The sequence below is a fragment of the Pelophylax lessonae genome (genome assembly GCF_965119305.1).
Source record: "Pelophylax lessonae genome assembly, chromosome: 12".
NCBI lineage: Eukaryota > Metazoa > Chordata > Amphibia > Anura > Ranidae > Pelophylax > Pelophylax lessonae.
Window position 1 is genome coordinate 89,720,041 of NC_138779.1, and position 14,939 is coordinate 89,734,979.

At 41.9% G+C, this 14,939-nt stretch overlaps 1 protein-coding gene across 5 annotated transcripts in view; it reads left to right on the top strand.

Moving 5' to 3' along the window:
• Nucleotides 1-14,939, top strand: part of LOC309568544 (uncharacterized protein) — a 228,678-nt gene that overhangs the window by 128,542 nt on the left and 85,197 nt on the right. For 3 of the 5 annotated variants that reach the window (XM_082274238.1, XM_082274239.1, XM_082274241.1), the window contains exons 7-8: nucleotides 8,336-8,446; nucleotides 12,905-13,150. In XM_082274238.1, coding sequence (XP_082130364.1) covers nucleotides 8,336-8,446; nucleotides 12,905-13,150 — 357 coding nt within the window. The remainder of the gene's footprint in view (nucleotides 1-8,335; nucleotides 8,447-12,904; nucleotides 13,151-14,939) is intronic. The other 2 variants (XM_082274240.1, XM_082274242.1) reach the window with 2 other exon arrangements.

Below are 14,939 nucleotides of genomic sequence, written 5' to 3' on the forward strand. Positions count from 1 at the left end.
TTGAATAGGGTGGGGGTCAGTATATCAAATATGCCACCCCGGAGGTCCCATCCCTGAAATACATAGAACAATGGAAGGACATTCTTCTCATATTAACATGGGGGGTAAGAGAGTTTATGGGATTTTGATTGCACTTCGCTGAGCCATATTACAATTCAATATAAAAAAAAAAACGCCGGAATGTGTTTTGTACATATTAAATCCAAATATAGCATATAATCAAAAGTCCTCCAGGGAAGAACCTGAGACATACAGAATAGAACAATCATATAAAAGCAGTGCAGAAGATATAGATGCATTTTGCAGTAGACTCTTCCCTTAGGATAGACGCTACATTGAAAGTTTAGATGTCATCCATTGAAATTGTATAATCGTAAAATTTCGGGTATAACCTTACTGCCAATTATACTTAACTTAATATACAAGATGGATGGTACTGCTAAGGGCTGCAAAACAAAGATATATATATATAGGATTTCAACCTATCAGATAAAAGGGAAAATGGGAGATATCAAAACTACAGTATCTCACAAAAGCGAGTACGCCCCTCACAATTTTGTAAATATTTTATTATATCTTTTCATGCGACAACAATGAAGAAATGACACTTTGCTACAATGTAAAGTAGTGGGTGTACAGCTTGTATAAAAAGTGTAAATTTTGCTCTCCCCTCAAAATAACTCCACACCGCTGGCAACAAAAGTGAGTACACCCCAAAATGTCCAAATTGGGCCCAATTAGTCATTTTCCCTCCCTGGTGTCAGGTGACTCGTTGGTGTTTAAAAGGTCTCACATGTGAATGGGGAGGAAGTGTGTTAAATTTTGGTGTTCTCTTTCATACTAGTCACTGGAAGTTCAACATGGCACCTCATGGCAAAGAACTCTTTGAGGATCTGAAAAAAAGAATTGTTGCTCTACATAAAATGGCCTAGGCTATAAGAAGATTGCCAAGACCCTGAAACTGAGCTGCAGCACGGTGTCCAATACCATACAGCAGTTTAACAGACCAGGTTCCACTCGGAACAGGCCTCGCCATGGTCGACCACAGAAGTTGAGTGCACCTGCTCGGCGTCCTTTTCAGAGGTTGTCTTTGGGAAATAGACATATGAGTGCTGCCAGCATTGCTGCAGAGGTTGAAGGGGTGGGGGGTCAGCCTGTCAGTTCTCAGACCATACGCTGCATCAAATTGGTCTGCATGGCTGTCGTCCCAGAAGGAATCCTCTGTTGCACAAAGCCCGCAAACAGTTTGCTGAAGACAAGCAGACTAAGGACATGGATTACTGGAACCATGTCCTGTGGTCTGATGAGACGAAGATAAACTTATTTGGTTCAGATGGGGTCAACCATGTGTGGCGGCAACCAGATGAGGAGTACAAAGACAAGTGTGTCTTGCCCTATAGTCAAGCATGGTGGTGGAGTGTCATGGTCTGGGGCTACATGAGTGCTGCCAGCATTGGGGAGCTACAGTCCATTGAGGGAACCATTAATGACCACATGTATTGTGACTTACTGAAGCAGAGCATTAAACCCCTCCCTTCGGAGACTGGGCAACAGAACAACCCCAAACACGCCTCCAAGATGACCACTGCCTTGCTAAAGAAGCTGAGGGTAAAGGTGATTGACTGCTCAAGCGTGTCTCCAAACCTAAACCCTATTGAGCATCTGTGGGGCATCCTCAAACGGAAGGTGGAGGAGCGTAAGGTCTCTAACATCCACCAGCTCCGTGATGTCATAGAGGAGTGGAAGAGGACTCCAGTGGAAACTTGTGAATCTCTGGCGAACTCCATGCCCAGGAAGGTTGAGGCAGTGCTGGAAAATAATGGTGGCCACACAAAATATTGACACTTTGGGCCCAATTTGGACATTTTCACTTGAAGCAGCTTAGACATTTTGTGAGATACTGTAAATCGTCAGTCCTGTACTGTAGGAAAGTACAAACCGGTTTCAACAAGAAGAGATGAACATCCCAAATAATAAGGCTGGGTTCACATGTGTACGATTTTTAGATGCAGTTTTCAAAAGCATCCAATTCGCATGTCATGCGAATGTGGCCCGCTCTCAACAGAGCCGGTTCACGTATGTCCAGGGTGACTGCGGTGCGGTTTCCAAAAGGGTCCTGTGTGTTTTTGGGTCTGGTTCAGGTGAGAATTCAAGCAAAAATTCAAACCTGAATCGCACCTGAAGCGGTGAACAGAAACGCACCGGACCCCAGGCTGGCAACCTGCAGCTGCACATATGTGAACCTGGCCTAACTTGTTGAATGTAGGGGGCCACATGCAGAACCTGCACAAGGCTAAAAACACTGTTCTGGGGGCATTACTATTTTAGTTGGTGACAAGTTTCTCTGTACATCTTTGTACCTTCTTACATAGAAATGTAGTCATTTTTTTTTTTTTTTTGCCTTTTCTTTAGTTTCCGACCTTGCCATCCTTGCCTGTTTGGGGACATTTCAGACTCTCTGGGATGTCTTAAGGCATCCCAAACCATAAAGCATGGAGTTTCCTTTTAAATCAGACTACAGCAAACACAGCAAGGCATTCATTTAAACCTGCCTGGCTGAAAAGAATTGATTTACAGAAATTCTTTGATTTTATATGCATTAGGTGCACTCACCTGCAGAAAGACACAGTGGGTCTATTTTTTGTTAACAAGTAAACTGTAGAAGAAGAAAAAAGTCGTTGCTTTTCGTGACCAGAATCCAGCAATGAATGTGTTTTTAATGAGGATTAGACACGGTCGCCTGCTTTGCATACCCATACACCTTTTCCATCCAGTTATTTTAAATTGGCCTTGGTTAATGGGGTTTACAGATAGACCCACTGTAATCATAAACCCTTTCTAGGAAATGGAGTGATCTGTAATCCTTTATAAGCTGTGGGGGAGTTTGACAGACAGCGCTATTAGAATGTTTTTGTAATGACAAGCCTTCACAGCAAAAGTCATGCTAAAATACATCGAAAAGAAAAGCTGCACTGAACACATTTTTCAGAAGGTCAGCAAATGCAGCCTATATTTTTCTAATTGTTTGGTTGTTGCTGGTTTCAATATTTTCAGAGTTGCTTACTAGAAGAAAAAGTATAGAACTATAACCACCTTACTAATGCAAGGACCGAGTTCTCAATCGATGATTACAGATATGCCAAAAGTCATCAAATGAATGTTTAAAACTCTTAATTCCTCAGACATCTACTCCCGGGTAGATCTGTTGGCAGGGAGACCGCTGTGTGTAAAATACAGAAGCAGGGGAGTACCTCTAAGAATAGCCAAATGGATGCATTACAAGGTGGGTAATGTGTACTGCAAACCTTTCAAGAGTGGCTGTCGCTGCATTGCCATGTGAAACCGTATTAAGCTGGCCATTGATGGAGCGATTTTTCTTTGCTGCAACCATGGGTTAGTGTTGATGGGGGGGGGGGGGGGGGAGCATTGCATTCTCCAGCGGGGGAAGCCATCCCTGCTGGGAGAACACAGTAATTATTGCTAGCAGCTATAACAGCGGCTAGCAATAAACGCATGTACATCGGACAGGCTGGTTCTACCCAAGTTGATCGATTTTTTGATTAACTCGGGTACCTTTTAGTCTGCCCATACATGTTCCCCCCCCCCCCCCCCCCCCCATACATGTTTCTGCTGAACTGGCTGAAGTTTGAGCCGTTTATGGGCCGGCTTAAAAGCTTGGATCATTGACAGCCGTCTGTTGTAGTTTGCATTGTCCATTCAGAATTCCTGATCTGCAGGCTTCATCTTGGCTGAACATGAATTCCAGGTATTAATATCCTTTGCATAATTACATTGGCCCAGCTTTGCAGTGACATCATGCTCTCCACCTTGTCCAATCAGAGAATGCTTTGCATTTATTCTGAAAATTACATAGTTACATAGTTTGTGAGGTTAAAAAGACATCAGTCCATCCAGTTCGACCTATGATGTGTGTGTTTGCTGTTAACCGTACATTGTATACCCCTTTATGTTGTGCTCTTTAAGGTGCCCATCGAATAGATTTTTTAAACTATCGATGCTCCCTGCTGATACGACTGCTTGTGAAAGAGAATTCCACATCCTTACTGCTCTGACAGTAAAGAACCCCTTACATATTTTAAGGTTAAACCGCCTTTCCTCTAGTATTAGAGAGTGGCCACGTGTCTTATTGTAGTCCCTTTCTCCGAAAAGTTTGTTCCTTATGCTGGGGTCATCACCAGTACAGTATTTATACATTGATATCATATCCCCCCTCAAGCGTCTCTTCTCCAGAGAGAATAAGTTCAATGCTTGTAGTCTTTCCTCATAGCCGATGCCCTCCATTCCCCTAATTATTTTTGTTGCCCTTCTCTGGGCTCTCTCCAGTTCCAGCACATCCTTCCAGGGGACCGGTGCCCAGAACTGGACCGCATACTCCAGATGTGGCCGGACCAGAGTCTTGTAGAGTGGGAGAATAATCTTTTTATTTCTGGAGTGTATACCCTTTTTTATACATGCCAGTATTCTGTTGGCTTTGCTTGCAAAGCATTCTTTGAATGGTGTCTGTTCTGAGTGGTCAGCCTCCAGTGCCCACAGTGCTTCAGGCTGGCTGCTCAGCATGGGAACTGGATGAACGTAGACCAGATATGGTAGATAGGTTGTTACATTGGTCCAAGCTGGTGCCATGTAGTAATTTAGAAATATATAGCTATACCTGGAATTCTTTAATTGGTTAGAACATACTGGACCAGCCACATGGGTAGTGCATTGTTTTCACTGAATGGCTAACTTGTCTTCGGGTGGAACGGAAGTTCAGGAGTACTGCGCAGCACTACAAAGCTGGAAGCAAAGTCTGTAGAATGAGCAAAAATGACTGCTTCCATATACATAAAGAATTGCAACCAGTACATAGAAACAAAGTATAGTTACCACACTAGTAAGATTTACATCAAGCTGATGTTTGTAAGGTTTGCAATAAAGGGAAAACAGGATGAGTGTTTGTGTTGGTGAAAATCTGTCATCGAGTTGTGAAATAATGAATAAAGTCTGATAAACCTGGACACTATAGGCCCCTGGTATGGCTGAAATCTAGAACCGTTTATCCTGCCTGTTCTATAACCCTGATTTGACTTCAAGCCCTCCCTGTTGTGTTTTGACAAAATACTTTAATACAATTGAGCCCTATTTCTTTGCTTATTAGTTCATCATTTATTCATAAAGCACAAGAAAAGAAATCTGTACTCGCTTGCAGATCGGCTGCTTTTGGCATAGGCGTATTTATAAAAGCAGAGAATTTAGAGAAGTTTAGTTAATGGTGACAGTTATGACTTGGCTCAAACATACAGGATAATCAGACAGGGGTGGTAGGGTGCAGAGGCTTGCAGTATGAAGATTGTGTAGTACAAATGACAATGGTTGGTTTTGTACAGAAATTAGACTGTGAAAGGCCAAGAAACCTTCCATCGGGTCATAGACAAGGACATATAGGAAAAACAGATCTGCATGTTTGTTTCTAATAGACTAGTTAATGTAGGTTGAATGGAAATGATTTGGATTGCAGCTATAACAGCTTCAACTCTTCTGGGAAGCCTGGCTACAAGGTTTAGGAGTGTCTGTGGGAATGTTTGACCATTTGTCGAGGCGCAATTGTGAGGTCAGGCACTGATATTGGACAAGAAGGCCTGGCTCACTGAATCCTTTATAATTTATCCCAAAGATGTTCTATCAGGTTGAGGTTAGGACTCTTTGCAGGCCAGTCAAGTTCCTCCACCCCAAATTCGCTCGTCCATGTCTTTATGGACCTTGCTTTGTGCACTGGTCCAAATCAATTGGTGGAGGGGGGATTATGGTGTGGGGTTGTTTTTCAGGGGTTGGGCTTGGCCACTTAGTTCCAGTGAAGGTAAATCTGAAGGCGCCAGCAAACCAAGATATTTTTGATAATTTTATGCTCCCAACTTTGTGGGAACAGTTTGGAGATGGCTACTTCCTGTTCCAACATGATTGCGCACCAGTGCACAAAGCAAGGTCCATAACGACTTGGATTTGAGAGTTTGGGGTAGAATAACTTGACTGACCTGCACCGAGTCCTGACCTCAACCTGATAGAACACCTTTGGGAAGACTTAGAGTGAAGACAGCAAGTCAGGCCTTCTCATCCACATCAGTGCCTGACCTTCCAAATGTGCTTCTGGTAGAATGGTCAAACATTCCCATAGACACTGTTAAACCTTGTGGACCACCTTTTCAGAAGAGTTGAAGCGGTTACAGTTGCAAAGGGTGGGCCAATTCAATATTGAACCTTACGGAGATGTCATTAAAGTTCATGTGCATGCAAAAGGCAGGTGTCCCAATACTTTTGACAATATTGTGTGTCTCTCTCTTTCTCGCGCTCTCTCTCTTTCTCGCGCTCTCTCTCTTTCTCGCGCTCTCTCGCGCGCTCTCGCTCTTTCTCTCTCTCTTTCTCGCGCTCTCGCTCTTTCTCTCTCTCTTTCTCGCGCTCTCTCTCTTTCTCGCGCTCTCTCTCTTTCTCGCGCTCTCTCTCTTTCTCGCGCTCTCTCTCTTTCTCGCGCTCTCTCTCTTTCTCGCGCTCTCTCTCTTTCTCGCGCTCTCTCTCTTTCTCGCGCTCTCTCTCTCTCTCTCTCTCTTTCTCGCGCTCTCTCTCTTTCTCGCGCTCTCTCTCTTTCTCGCGCTCTCTCTCTTTCTCGCGCTCTCTCTCTTTCTCGCGCTCTCTTTCTCGCGCTCTCTCTCGCTCTCGCGCGCTCTTTCTCGCGCGCTCTCTCTTTCTCTCTCTCTCGCTCTCTCTCGCTCTCTCTCGTTTTCTTTCTTTCTTTCTTTCTTTCTTTCTTTCTTTCTTTCTTTCTTTCTTTCTTTCTTTCGCTCTTTTTCTCTCTCTTTCTTTCGCTCTTTTTCTCTCTCTTTCTTTCGCTCTTTTTCTCTCGCTCTCTTTCTTTTTTCTCTCGCTCTCTTTCTTTTTTCTCTCGCTCTTTCTTTTTTCTCTCGCTCTCTTTCTTTTTTCTCTCGCTCTCTTTTTTCTCTCGCTCTTTCTTTTTTCTCTCGCTCTTTCTTTTTTCTCTCGCTCTCTTTCTTTTTTCTCTCGCTCTTTCTTTTTTCTCTCGCTCTCTTTCTTTCGTGTTCTCTCTCTTTCGTTCTCTCTCTCGCTCTCTCTTTCGCTCTCTCTTTATATTTATATTATATATATATATATATATATATATATATATATATATATATATATATATATATAAAATTTACTATGAAAATAAACAATTTATACAAGCTGCACTCATGATGCTGGTGTCAGCATATTAAAGGGGTAATTTATTAAAACTGGAGCAGCAAGAATCTGGTCCATTTATGCATGGGCATAGGTCAGGTTTTGTCAGGAAATCCCTTGCTGATTCTATACTAGGGCTAATTTTATTGCAGTTAACCCCAAAGATAGAAAGGAGGAGATAAGGTGATAGTTATGGGGTGAGACAACACCAAAAGCCAATTTCTGGGATGCTAAACCCTCTTATGTTAGGGTCAGAACCGACCCGTTTTCAGGTTTTGAATGTCTTAAGTATCACATAAATTTGTTTATTGCATCAAGATTTTTTTACTTTGTCAGGAACCTCTATTTACTTTGTCAGGAACCTCTATTTAAACAATGTAATAGAAAAATAATCCTTTTCACTAAATTATAAAATACTGTGGTGAAAATTAAGACGTTCATGGTGTTAGGGTCAATTCTGACCCAGTTATAATATAGGATTTTAGGACACTAATAAGTGCCAAAACTGAAATCATAAACACTCTCTCTGCTTAGTAACAGTGACAGCCAATCCCCTCTCAACCCTGTGAGCTGTAGTTAGGGAGGGGCCTATCTCTTTTCCTGCTTGTCTGCTTCTCTAAATAAAGTAAAGAAACCTAGGACCAATACATTTCAGAGTTGCTGACTTTATTTTACCATTTTTTAAATTTGAAAATGAGAGGTATGCTATCAAAAGAACGGTCTAGGGGTCACACCAAGGATATTAAAACCAATCTTTTCAAGGATAATGAAGCCTAACAAGGTAACCAAGAGGTAAGAAACAAATTGGATGATAAATAATTGTTCCGAGGGTATTTTATGGCTGATTTAAGACACGGGTCAAAACCGACCCATTAACATCATGGATAGTAACAGAAGGCTAACATAAGAGGAGGGATAAAACGTAGACTGCACGTTGGAGGACTTGCTGCTGTTTTTGTTGATACTTTAGTTTGCTGTGTGTATATAATAATATAATAGTGTATTTGTGTGTAAAGTTGGGACCATCAGATGAGCATAAATGCTATGTAGATATCAACTAAAATAAAATGTAGACTTATTATTTCTCATCACCTCTTACATCTAGGCTCAAATGGAAGAATTCAGACAGCTGAAGGATGCCTTGAAGAGAATGCCAAGTTTCAAAGACCCAGGTACCAGCACGCAAAATCAACATTCTCTTCCTTCCTATGCAAAGGTAATTAGTTATTTTTTTTCTTTACTGGCTCCAGTACAAGGTGTTTTACTTGTGTAATGGTTGAAAAAAAGAACCTCAAACGGGCATGATAGGGGAAACCTGCTGTACTCAAGTGAGCAATTTGAATAAACCCCATTCCCAGTTTAACAAAAAAATGTCCCTGCTCATTCTCTCACATCCTTAAACCTAGTACACAGGGACTGAATGTTTGGTGACATCGGCTGGGTCAAAAGAAACTGGCCGACATTCAGCCCCTGGATACTGCCGCTGGTCCAACAGAAGCCAGGTCAAAGGAGTGTTATGGCGTGGGGGCCGTCCTGTCAGAACGCTATAGCACAGAAGGGGAGATCGTGGTACGAACATCGGATTGTTAGTACAGCAGCTCCGACCTAAACTGGGAATTTTTTTTTTTTTGGTCAGCCCACTGGGTTGAATGATAAACTAATGTGTATGAGGCATTAGCTGATATTTGTTTTTTACAAACCTTACAAAGCCCCAATAACAAGCCTCAAAGCAGTCCTTTGACAGGCTGGGTCTTCTTCTTTCTTTTGGTTTGTACTGTGGTTTGAAGCTGACAAGCAAAATGTGTAGTAGTAAGTAGGTTGTTTTATTGGAAAAATGGGAGATTGGAAGGAAGATTGCAGTCGACTAGGATCTTCATTAGTGAGAAGTAGCTCAGAAGATAGCATGCAGATTTTATTGTAATAAATCCTTTTAAATGTAATACTTGAACAGACACAATATGCTTTGGTTATGTTCTGTAGAGCCTCTTACTTCAGTTGTGTTTTGTCTTTAAAAACACACGCTCACTTTCCTAATCACTGGATATCATTTTTGTTTCCACCTTTCTTGAAATATTCAGATTAATTTTTTTTATCTGCATATTGCTAATGAATGGTTTTGTAACTGTCAGAATGAGTACCCACATGGTGACAGTTAAAGGACAAGGCCTGCAATGTAATATGGGAGATGGTGTAGTAATGTTTCAGCCACAGAGAAGTGCCGGTTCACACTACGTCGCTCCGACTTAGGGGGCAACCTGTGAAGTCGCGTGCAGCGTGACTTGCACAGACTTCATAAAATGAAAGTCAATGCAAGTCGCCTCCAGGTCGTCCCGAAGTAGTACAGGACCCTTTTTTAAGTCGGAGCGACTTGTGTCGCTCCTTTTAGAACCGGTCCTGTACTACTCAATGGACCGCGACGGTGCACGACTTGCCAGGCTGACCAAGTCACCTGACAAGTCATATTTTCGTGTGAACCGGCATACTCCATGTGTTTTTTTTATTTTCTTTTTTCAGTGCCCAGTTATTGAAATTGTGAAGAAAAAGCACACAAATGCAAGGAATCTTTATTTGTTAAGCTTAGTTAAAAATTATTTTTAGCCATGCTTCCTTATTGGCCTAACTTGCCTGTAAGGAAGTATGCCCCAAATTGCGCAAGCAGCTGGATCCTATAGAAATCTTCATTGCAGGAATGCCTGTCCTCTTCCTGTCTCTGAACCTTCGGTGTGGGGGGGATGGAATTAGCTTTGGGTCCCTGGCCTGAATGCAATGGAAAGTTCCTGATGCTGACCTGCCCTCTCCTTCTCTCATCCATTGAGAATTTCATTCATTGCTTTTACTGTCTGTAACACCATCTGTGAATGGGAGGGAATCTGATTAGTCCCAGAATACTCTCCCCCATTTACAGATTGTGTTATAGGCAGTAAAAAGCAATGAGAGAATTTCTTAATGGGAGAGGAGGGGGAAGGCCTGTAAGGATTTTTTATTTTAATTCAGCTATTACTCCTACAGTGCTGAAAGGTTAAGCACAGGAAGAGGACGGGGCATCCCGAAAGGGAAGATTTCTACAAGATTCAGTTGCTTGTATGACCTTTGTTACAGGTAAGTTAGGTTAATAAAGCTGTAGGGTTGAAAAATTATTGCTAAACATCTGCTTTAAAGATTGCATTAAGATATAGTCAGGTCCATAAATATTGGGACATTGACACATGTCTAATCTTTTTGGCTCTATACACCACCACAATGGATTTGAAATGAAACAAACGAGGTGTGCTTTAACTGCAGACTTTCAGCTTTAATTTGAGGGTATTTACATCCAAATCAGGTGAAAGGTGTAGGAATTAAAACAGTTTGTATATGTGCCTACCACTTTTTAAGGGACCAAAAGTAATGGGACAATTGGCTGCTCAGCTGTTCCATGGCCAGGTGTGTGTTATTCCCTCATTGTCCTATTTACAAGGAGCAGATAAAAGGTCCAGAGTTCAAGTGTGCTATTTGCATTTGGAATCTGTTGCTGTCAACTCTCAATATGAGATCCAAAGAGCTGTCACTATCAGTGAAGCAAGCCATCATTAGGCTAAAAAAAAACAAAATAAACCCATCAGAGAGATAGCAGAAACATTAGGTGTTGCCAAATCAACTGTTTGGAACATCCTTAAAAAGAAAACGCACCGGTGAGCTGAGCAACACCAAAAGACCCAGAAGAACACGGAAAACTGTGGTGGATGACCGAACAATTCTTTCCCTGGTGAAGAAAACACCCTTCACAACAGTTGGCCAGATCAAGAACACTCTCCAGGAGGTAGGTGTATGCGTGTCAAAGTCCACAATCAAGAGAAGACTTCACCAGAGTGAATACAGAGGGTTCACCAGAAGATGTAAACCATTGGTGAGCCTCAAACAGGAAGGCCAGATTAGAGTTTGCTAAACATCCAAAAAAGCCTTAACAGTTCTGGAACAACATCCTATGGACAGATGAGACCAAGATCAACTTGTACCAGAGTGATGGAAACAGAAGAGTATGGAGAAGGAAAGGAACTGCTCATGATCCAAAGCAATACCACCTCATCAGTGAAGCATGGTGGTGGTAGTGTCATGGCGTGGGCATGTATGGCTGCCAATGGAACTGGTTCTCTTGTATTTATTGATGTAACTGCTGACAAAAGCAGCAGGATGAATTCTGAAGTGTTTCGGACAATATTATCTGCTCATATTCAGCCAAATGCTTCAGAACTCATTGGACGGCACTTCAGTGCAGATGGACAATGACCTGAAGCATACTGCGAAAGCAACCAAAGAGTTTAAGGGAAAGAAGTGGAATGTTATGCAATGGCCAAGTCAATCACCTGACCTGAATCCGATTTGAGCATGCATTTCACTTGCTGAAGACAAAACTGAAGAGGAAAATGCCCCAAGAACAAGCAGGAATTGAAGACAGTTGCAGTAGAGGCCTGGCAGAGCATCACCAGGGATGAAACCCAGCGTCTGGTGATATGCATTCCAGACTTCAGGCTGTAATTGACTGCAAAGAATTTGCAACCAAGTATTAAGTGAAAGTTTGATTTTTAATCTGTCCCATTACTTTTGGTCCCTTAAAAAGTGTGAGGCACATATACAAACTGTTGTAATCCCTACACTGTTCAAATGATTTGGATGTAAATACCCTCAAATTAAAGCTGAAAGTCTGCAGTTAAAGCACACATTGTTTAATTTCAAATCCATTGTGGTGGTGTATAGAGCCAAAAAGATTAGTCTTGTGTCGATGTCCCAATATTTATGGACCTGACTGTATAGTTCTGAGTCTCTGTTTACAATTAGTATTGTATTCAATCTCCTTCATATTTCTTATGGCTTCAGTAACTGTCAAAATGTATACACACTTGACATCAGTTAGTTACGACTAAGCGGACGTTTGGTTATGACTAAGCGGACGTTTATCCGTGAAACGCGTCAACTACTATGCGTTCATCTCTTGTCTCTGACTATATTATGGATACAATTTGAATTGATTTTATCTTTTGGATACGAATAAAACCGATTTTATATTTCTCACCTTCAAGTTGGAGTGCGGCTATTTCTCTCTATACATTATAGTTGCCTGGACTGCGGATCCTTGCTGCACCTTATTTTTGATGGTTGGGATTACCTTTATCACTGGAGCGGTTCTGGTTTTGCCCTTTCTGCTGATCTGTGTCAGTTAAGACAAGTCATGCATTACTACTGTATGTAAGCGAAGTATGGTCATGGGTTATTGCCACAGAGTATCTGTTGGTAGAACACCCATATTATTTTTTCAGGACACAAGTGCGGAAATAGAAAGGGGAAAAAAGGCCTACGAATAAGCAAGAAAATGTTTGTGAAACTGTACTGTTCTTGTACTCGGGGTAGAATTACACATTAATGCGGAGCCTTTCGCTGGTTTTTTTTTTTTTTTTTTTCTCATGACTGTTTGTATTATGCGCTGTGGGGTGTTTAATATTTTATGAATTCATCTGCAGTGTTGTTGGTTTGCTCTAGGCTGGAAATCTAGGTCTTATTTGTAATACAGAGACAAGGTGAGCTGGGCTATAGAGGCACAATGACAGTTGAGTAGACCAGATGTGATAGCCAGGGGTTTTTGTGCCTAAGCTGTTCTCGTCACAGTATTCTGTTCTCTGACTCTGGTCATCTTCTTCAGAATCTGAAGAAACCTTTTGCTCAGCCACCCCAGAGCTCTGTGGGAAATGACAGAAGAGAAGAAAACGTCCCTGGAGGGGCAGCCCAACATGTAAAGGAGGCTTCTCGGGCACAGCCTACGTCACAGAGCAATTCCCAGATTCATAGTCCCACTGCACATCTAGCAGACTTGGGACCGGGAACCCACAATGATAGCCATGTGGGGAAATTTACCAGGACAGTTAACAGCCTTCAAGGCTACAAGCAGGTAATTTGGATGGTTCTGTCACTAAAAATATTTGTTTCAGGTTGTATTCACATAGCTATTTTGACATGCATTTAATGCGCGGTAAAAGGCGCAATAAAAATTATTTCCATATGCCCTATGCGCTTTTGATGAGCGTTTAAAGGCGCGTTTAACAATGCACCTGAGATGCCTATTTTTTTTGGCTGTTGTCAACAAGGCCTAACGCATCGCAAATGCATGCCGGTGCATTTATGGTGCGTTCCCTTAGACTTGAATGAAAGGAGTTGAAATGCTTCAAGTCCTTCCAAACTCTACATAAAGCTTCATTTTTAAAGCGCAGCAATGCAACACAAACGCTTCATGTTTTGATAATGTGAGCATTATAATGTGAATGTATTCTGCCAGAAATGCACAATTGTCTATAATATATTTCATGAGTTATGGGCCGATGGGGGGGGGGGTTGCTCAGGCACCACATTACTGAATGTATCCTAGAAACCTTTTATATTCTTAATGGGACGTATGAGGTGCCAACAAAATCCACAAATGTATAAAAGATACTTTATTAAAAACCCGTATCGTAAATTAAAGTCCATGATGGCTAAAACAGCTGGGTAATACTCTTTGCCAACACATTTTTAATAATTTGTGTAATTGATTTAGAATGTCTACTGACAGATAGGTACAGAAAAATGTAATGTATTCACTGATGTAGGTAAGTAATTCAACGTGTTTCGCAATGAGGAAGATTTGCTACTTAGTATTGATTTGTTATTTAAAGAATAACCAAAAAATATAATTATGTGTAAAGTAGACAAATCAAATGCATCCATCAATAGCATAGAAACCACACTCTCACATACGTGCTGTGCCTAACCCCATGCTGTATGCTGTAGCATTACCAGCACTAAAGACATGGTCACCTGGCTCCTGTGAGACAGGATGACCGTGTCTCTGGAAAAGAACCCAACCTTTCGCGGTCCCTCACAGCTCATACCCTTCAATCAGCTGGTGATGTCGTTCCCCCTTGCAATGTGAAAATGTTAGGTCTAGTGGTTTGGCTATCAAGCCCAGGCAATGCCACAGGGAGCCTGTCACATGCCCTGTCATACCCAAAAATGCTGAGTGGTGTTGCTGGCTGTTAAGGAGCAAGGAACTGTGAGGGAGTGCAGGTGGGATGAGTATATAGGGGTTGGGTGAGTGTGTATGGGCACTGAGGTGATGGAAGCGAGAGTTGATTCTGATGGATATACAGGAGTGCGTTTTCTTTAAAGGAAGCAGATCAGTGGTAGAAGTATAGTCTATGTGAACCTCTCTGATCACAACAAAGGGATCACTCAGCTGACTATAAACTCTTGGATGTGTGCTGAGTAGCGCCTATTACAGATGTTCAAACTTTATGGAACATTTGAGTAAGCGTATCAGATTAGGGCTTGAGCAGTAGATATTCTAAGAATCATAATGGAATGCACTAGAGATCCTTTGCTAAGGCTTGATCAAGACTAGCATCTCCTAACAGCACTGAGGGCTTTGCCGGCTGATCTTTAAGGCTTAATAGTGCCAATAGCAAATGCTAGTCTATAAAAATGGCTGGCCAAGCTCTTATTGCTGTTAGGAGATCCAAGTCTGTATCAATTTAGCCCCTACAAAGGACCTCTACTGCATTCCATCATGATTCTAATAGCATCATTGGTTAAGCCCTTTAGGAAGGGGGAAGCTTCTATCCCTGAAACATGTTGGCTGCAGTAAACCTTTGCTTTTGCCTTTTTAAAGTGCAAAGCAAAAGTACCACAGGATTAACCATGGCCCC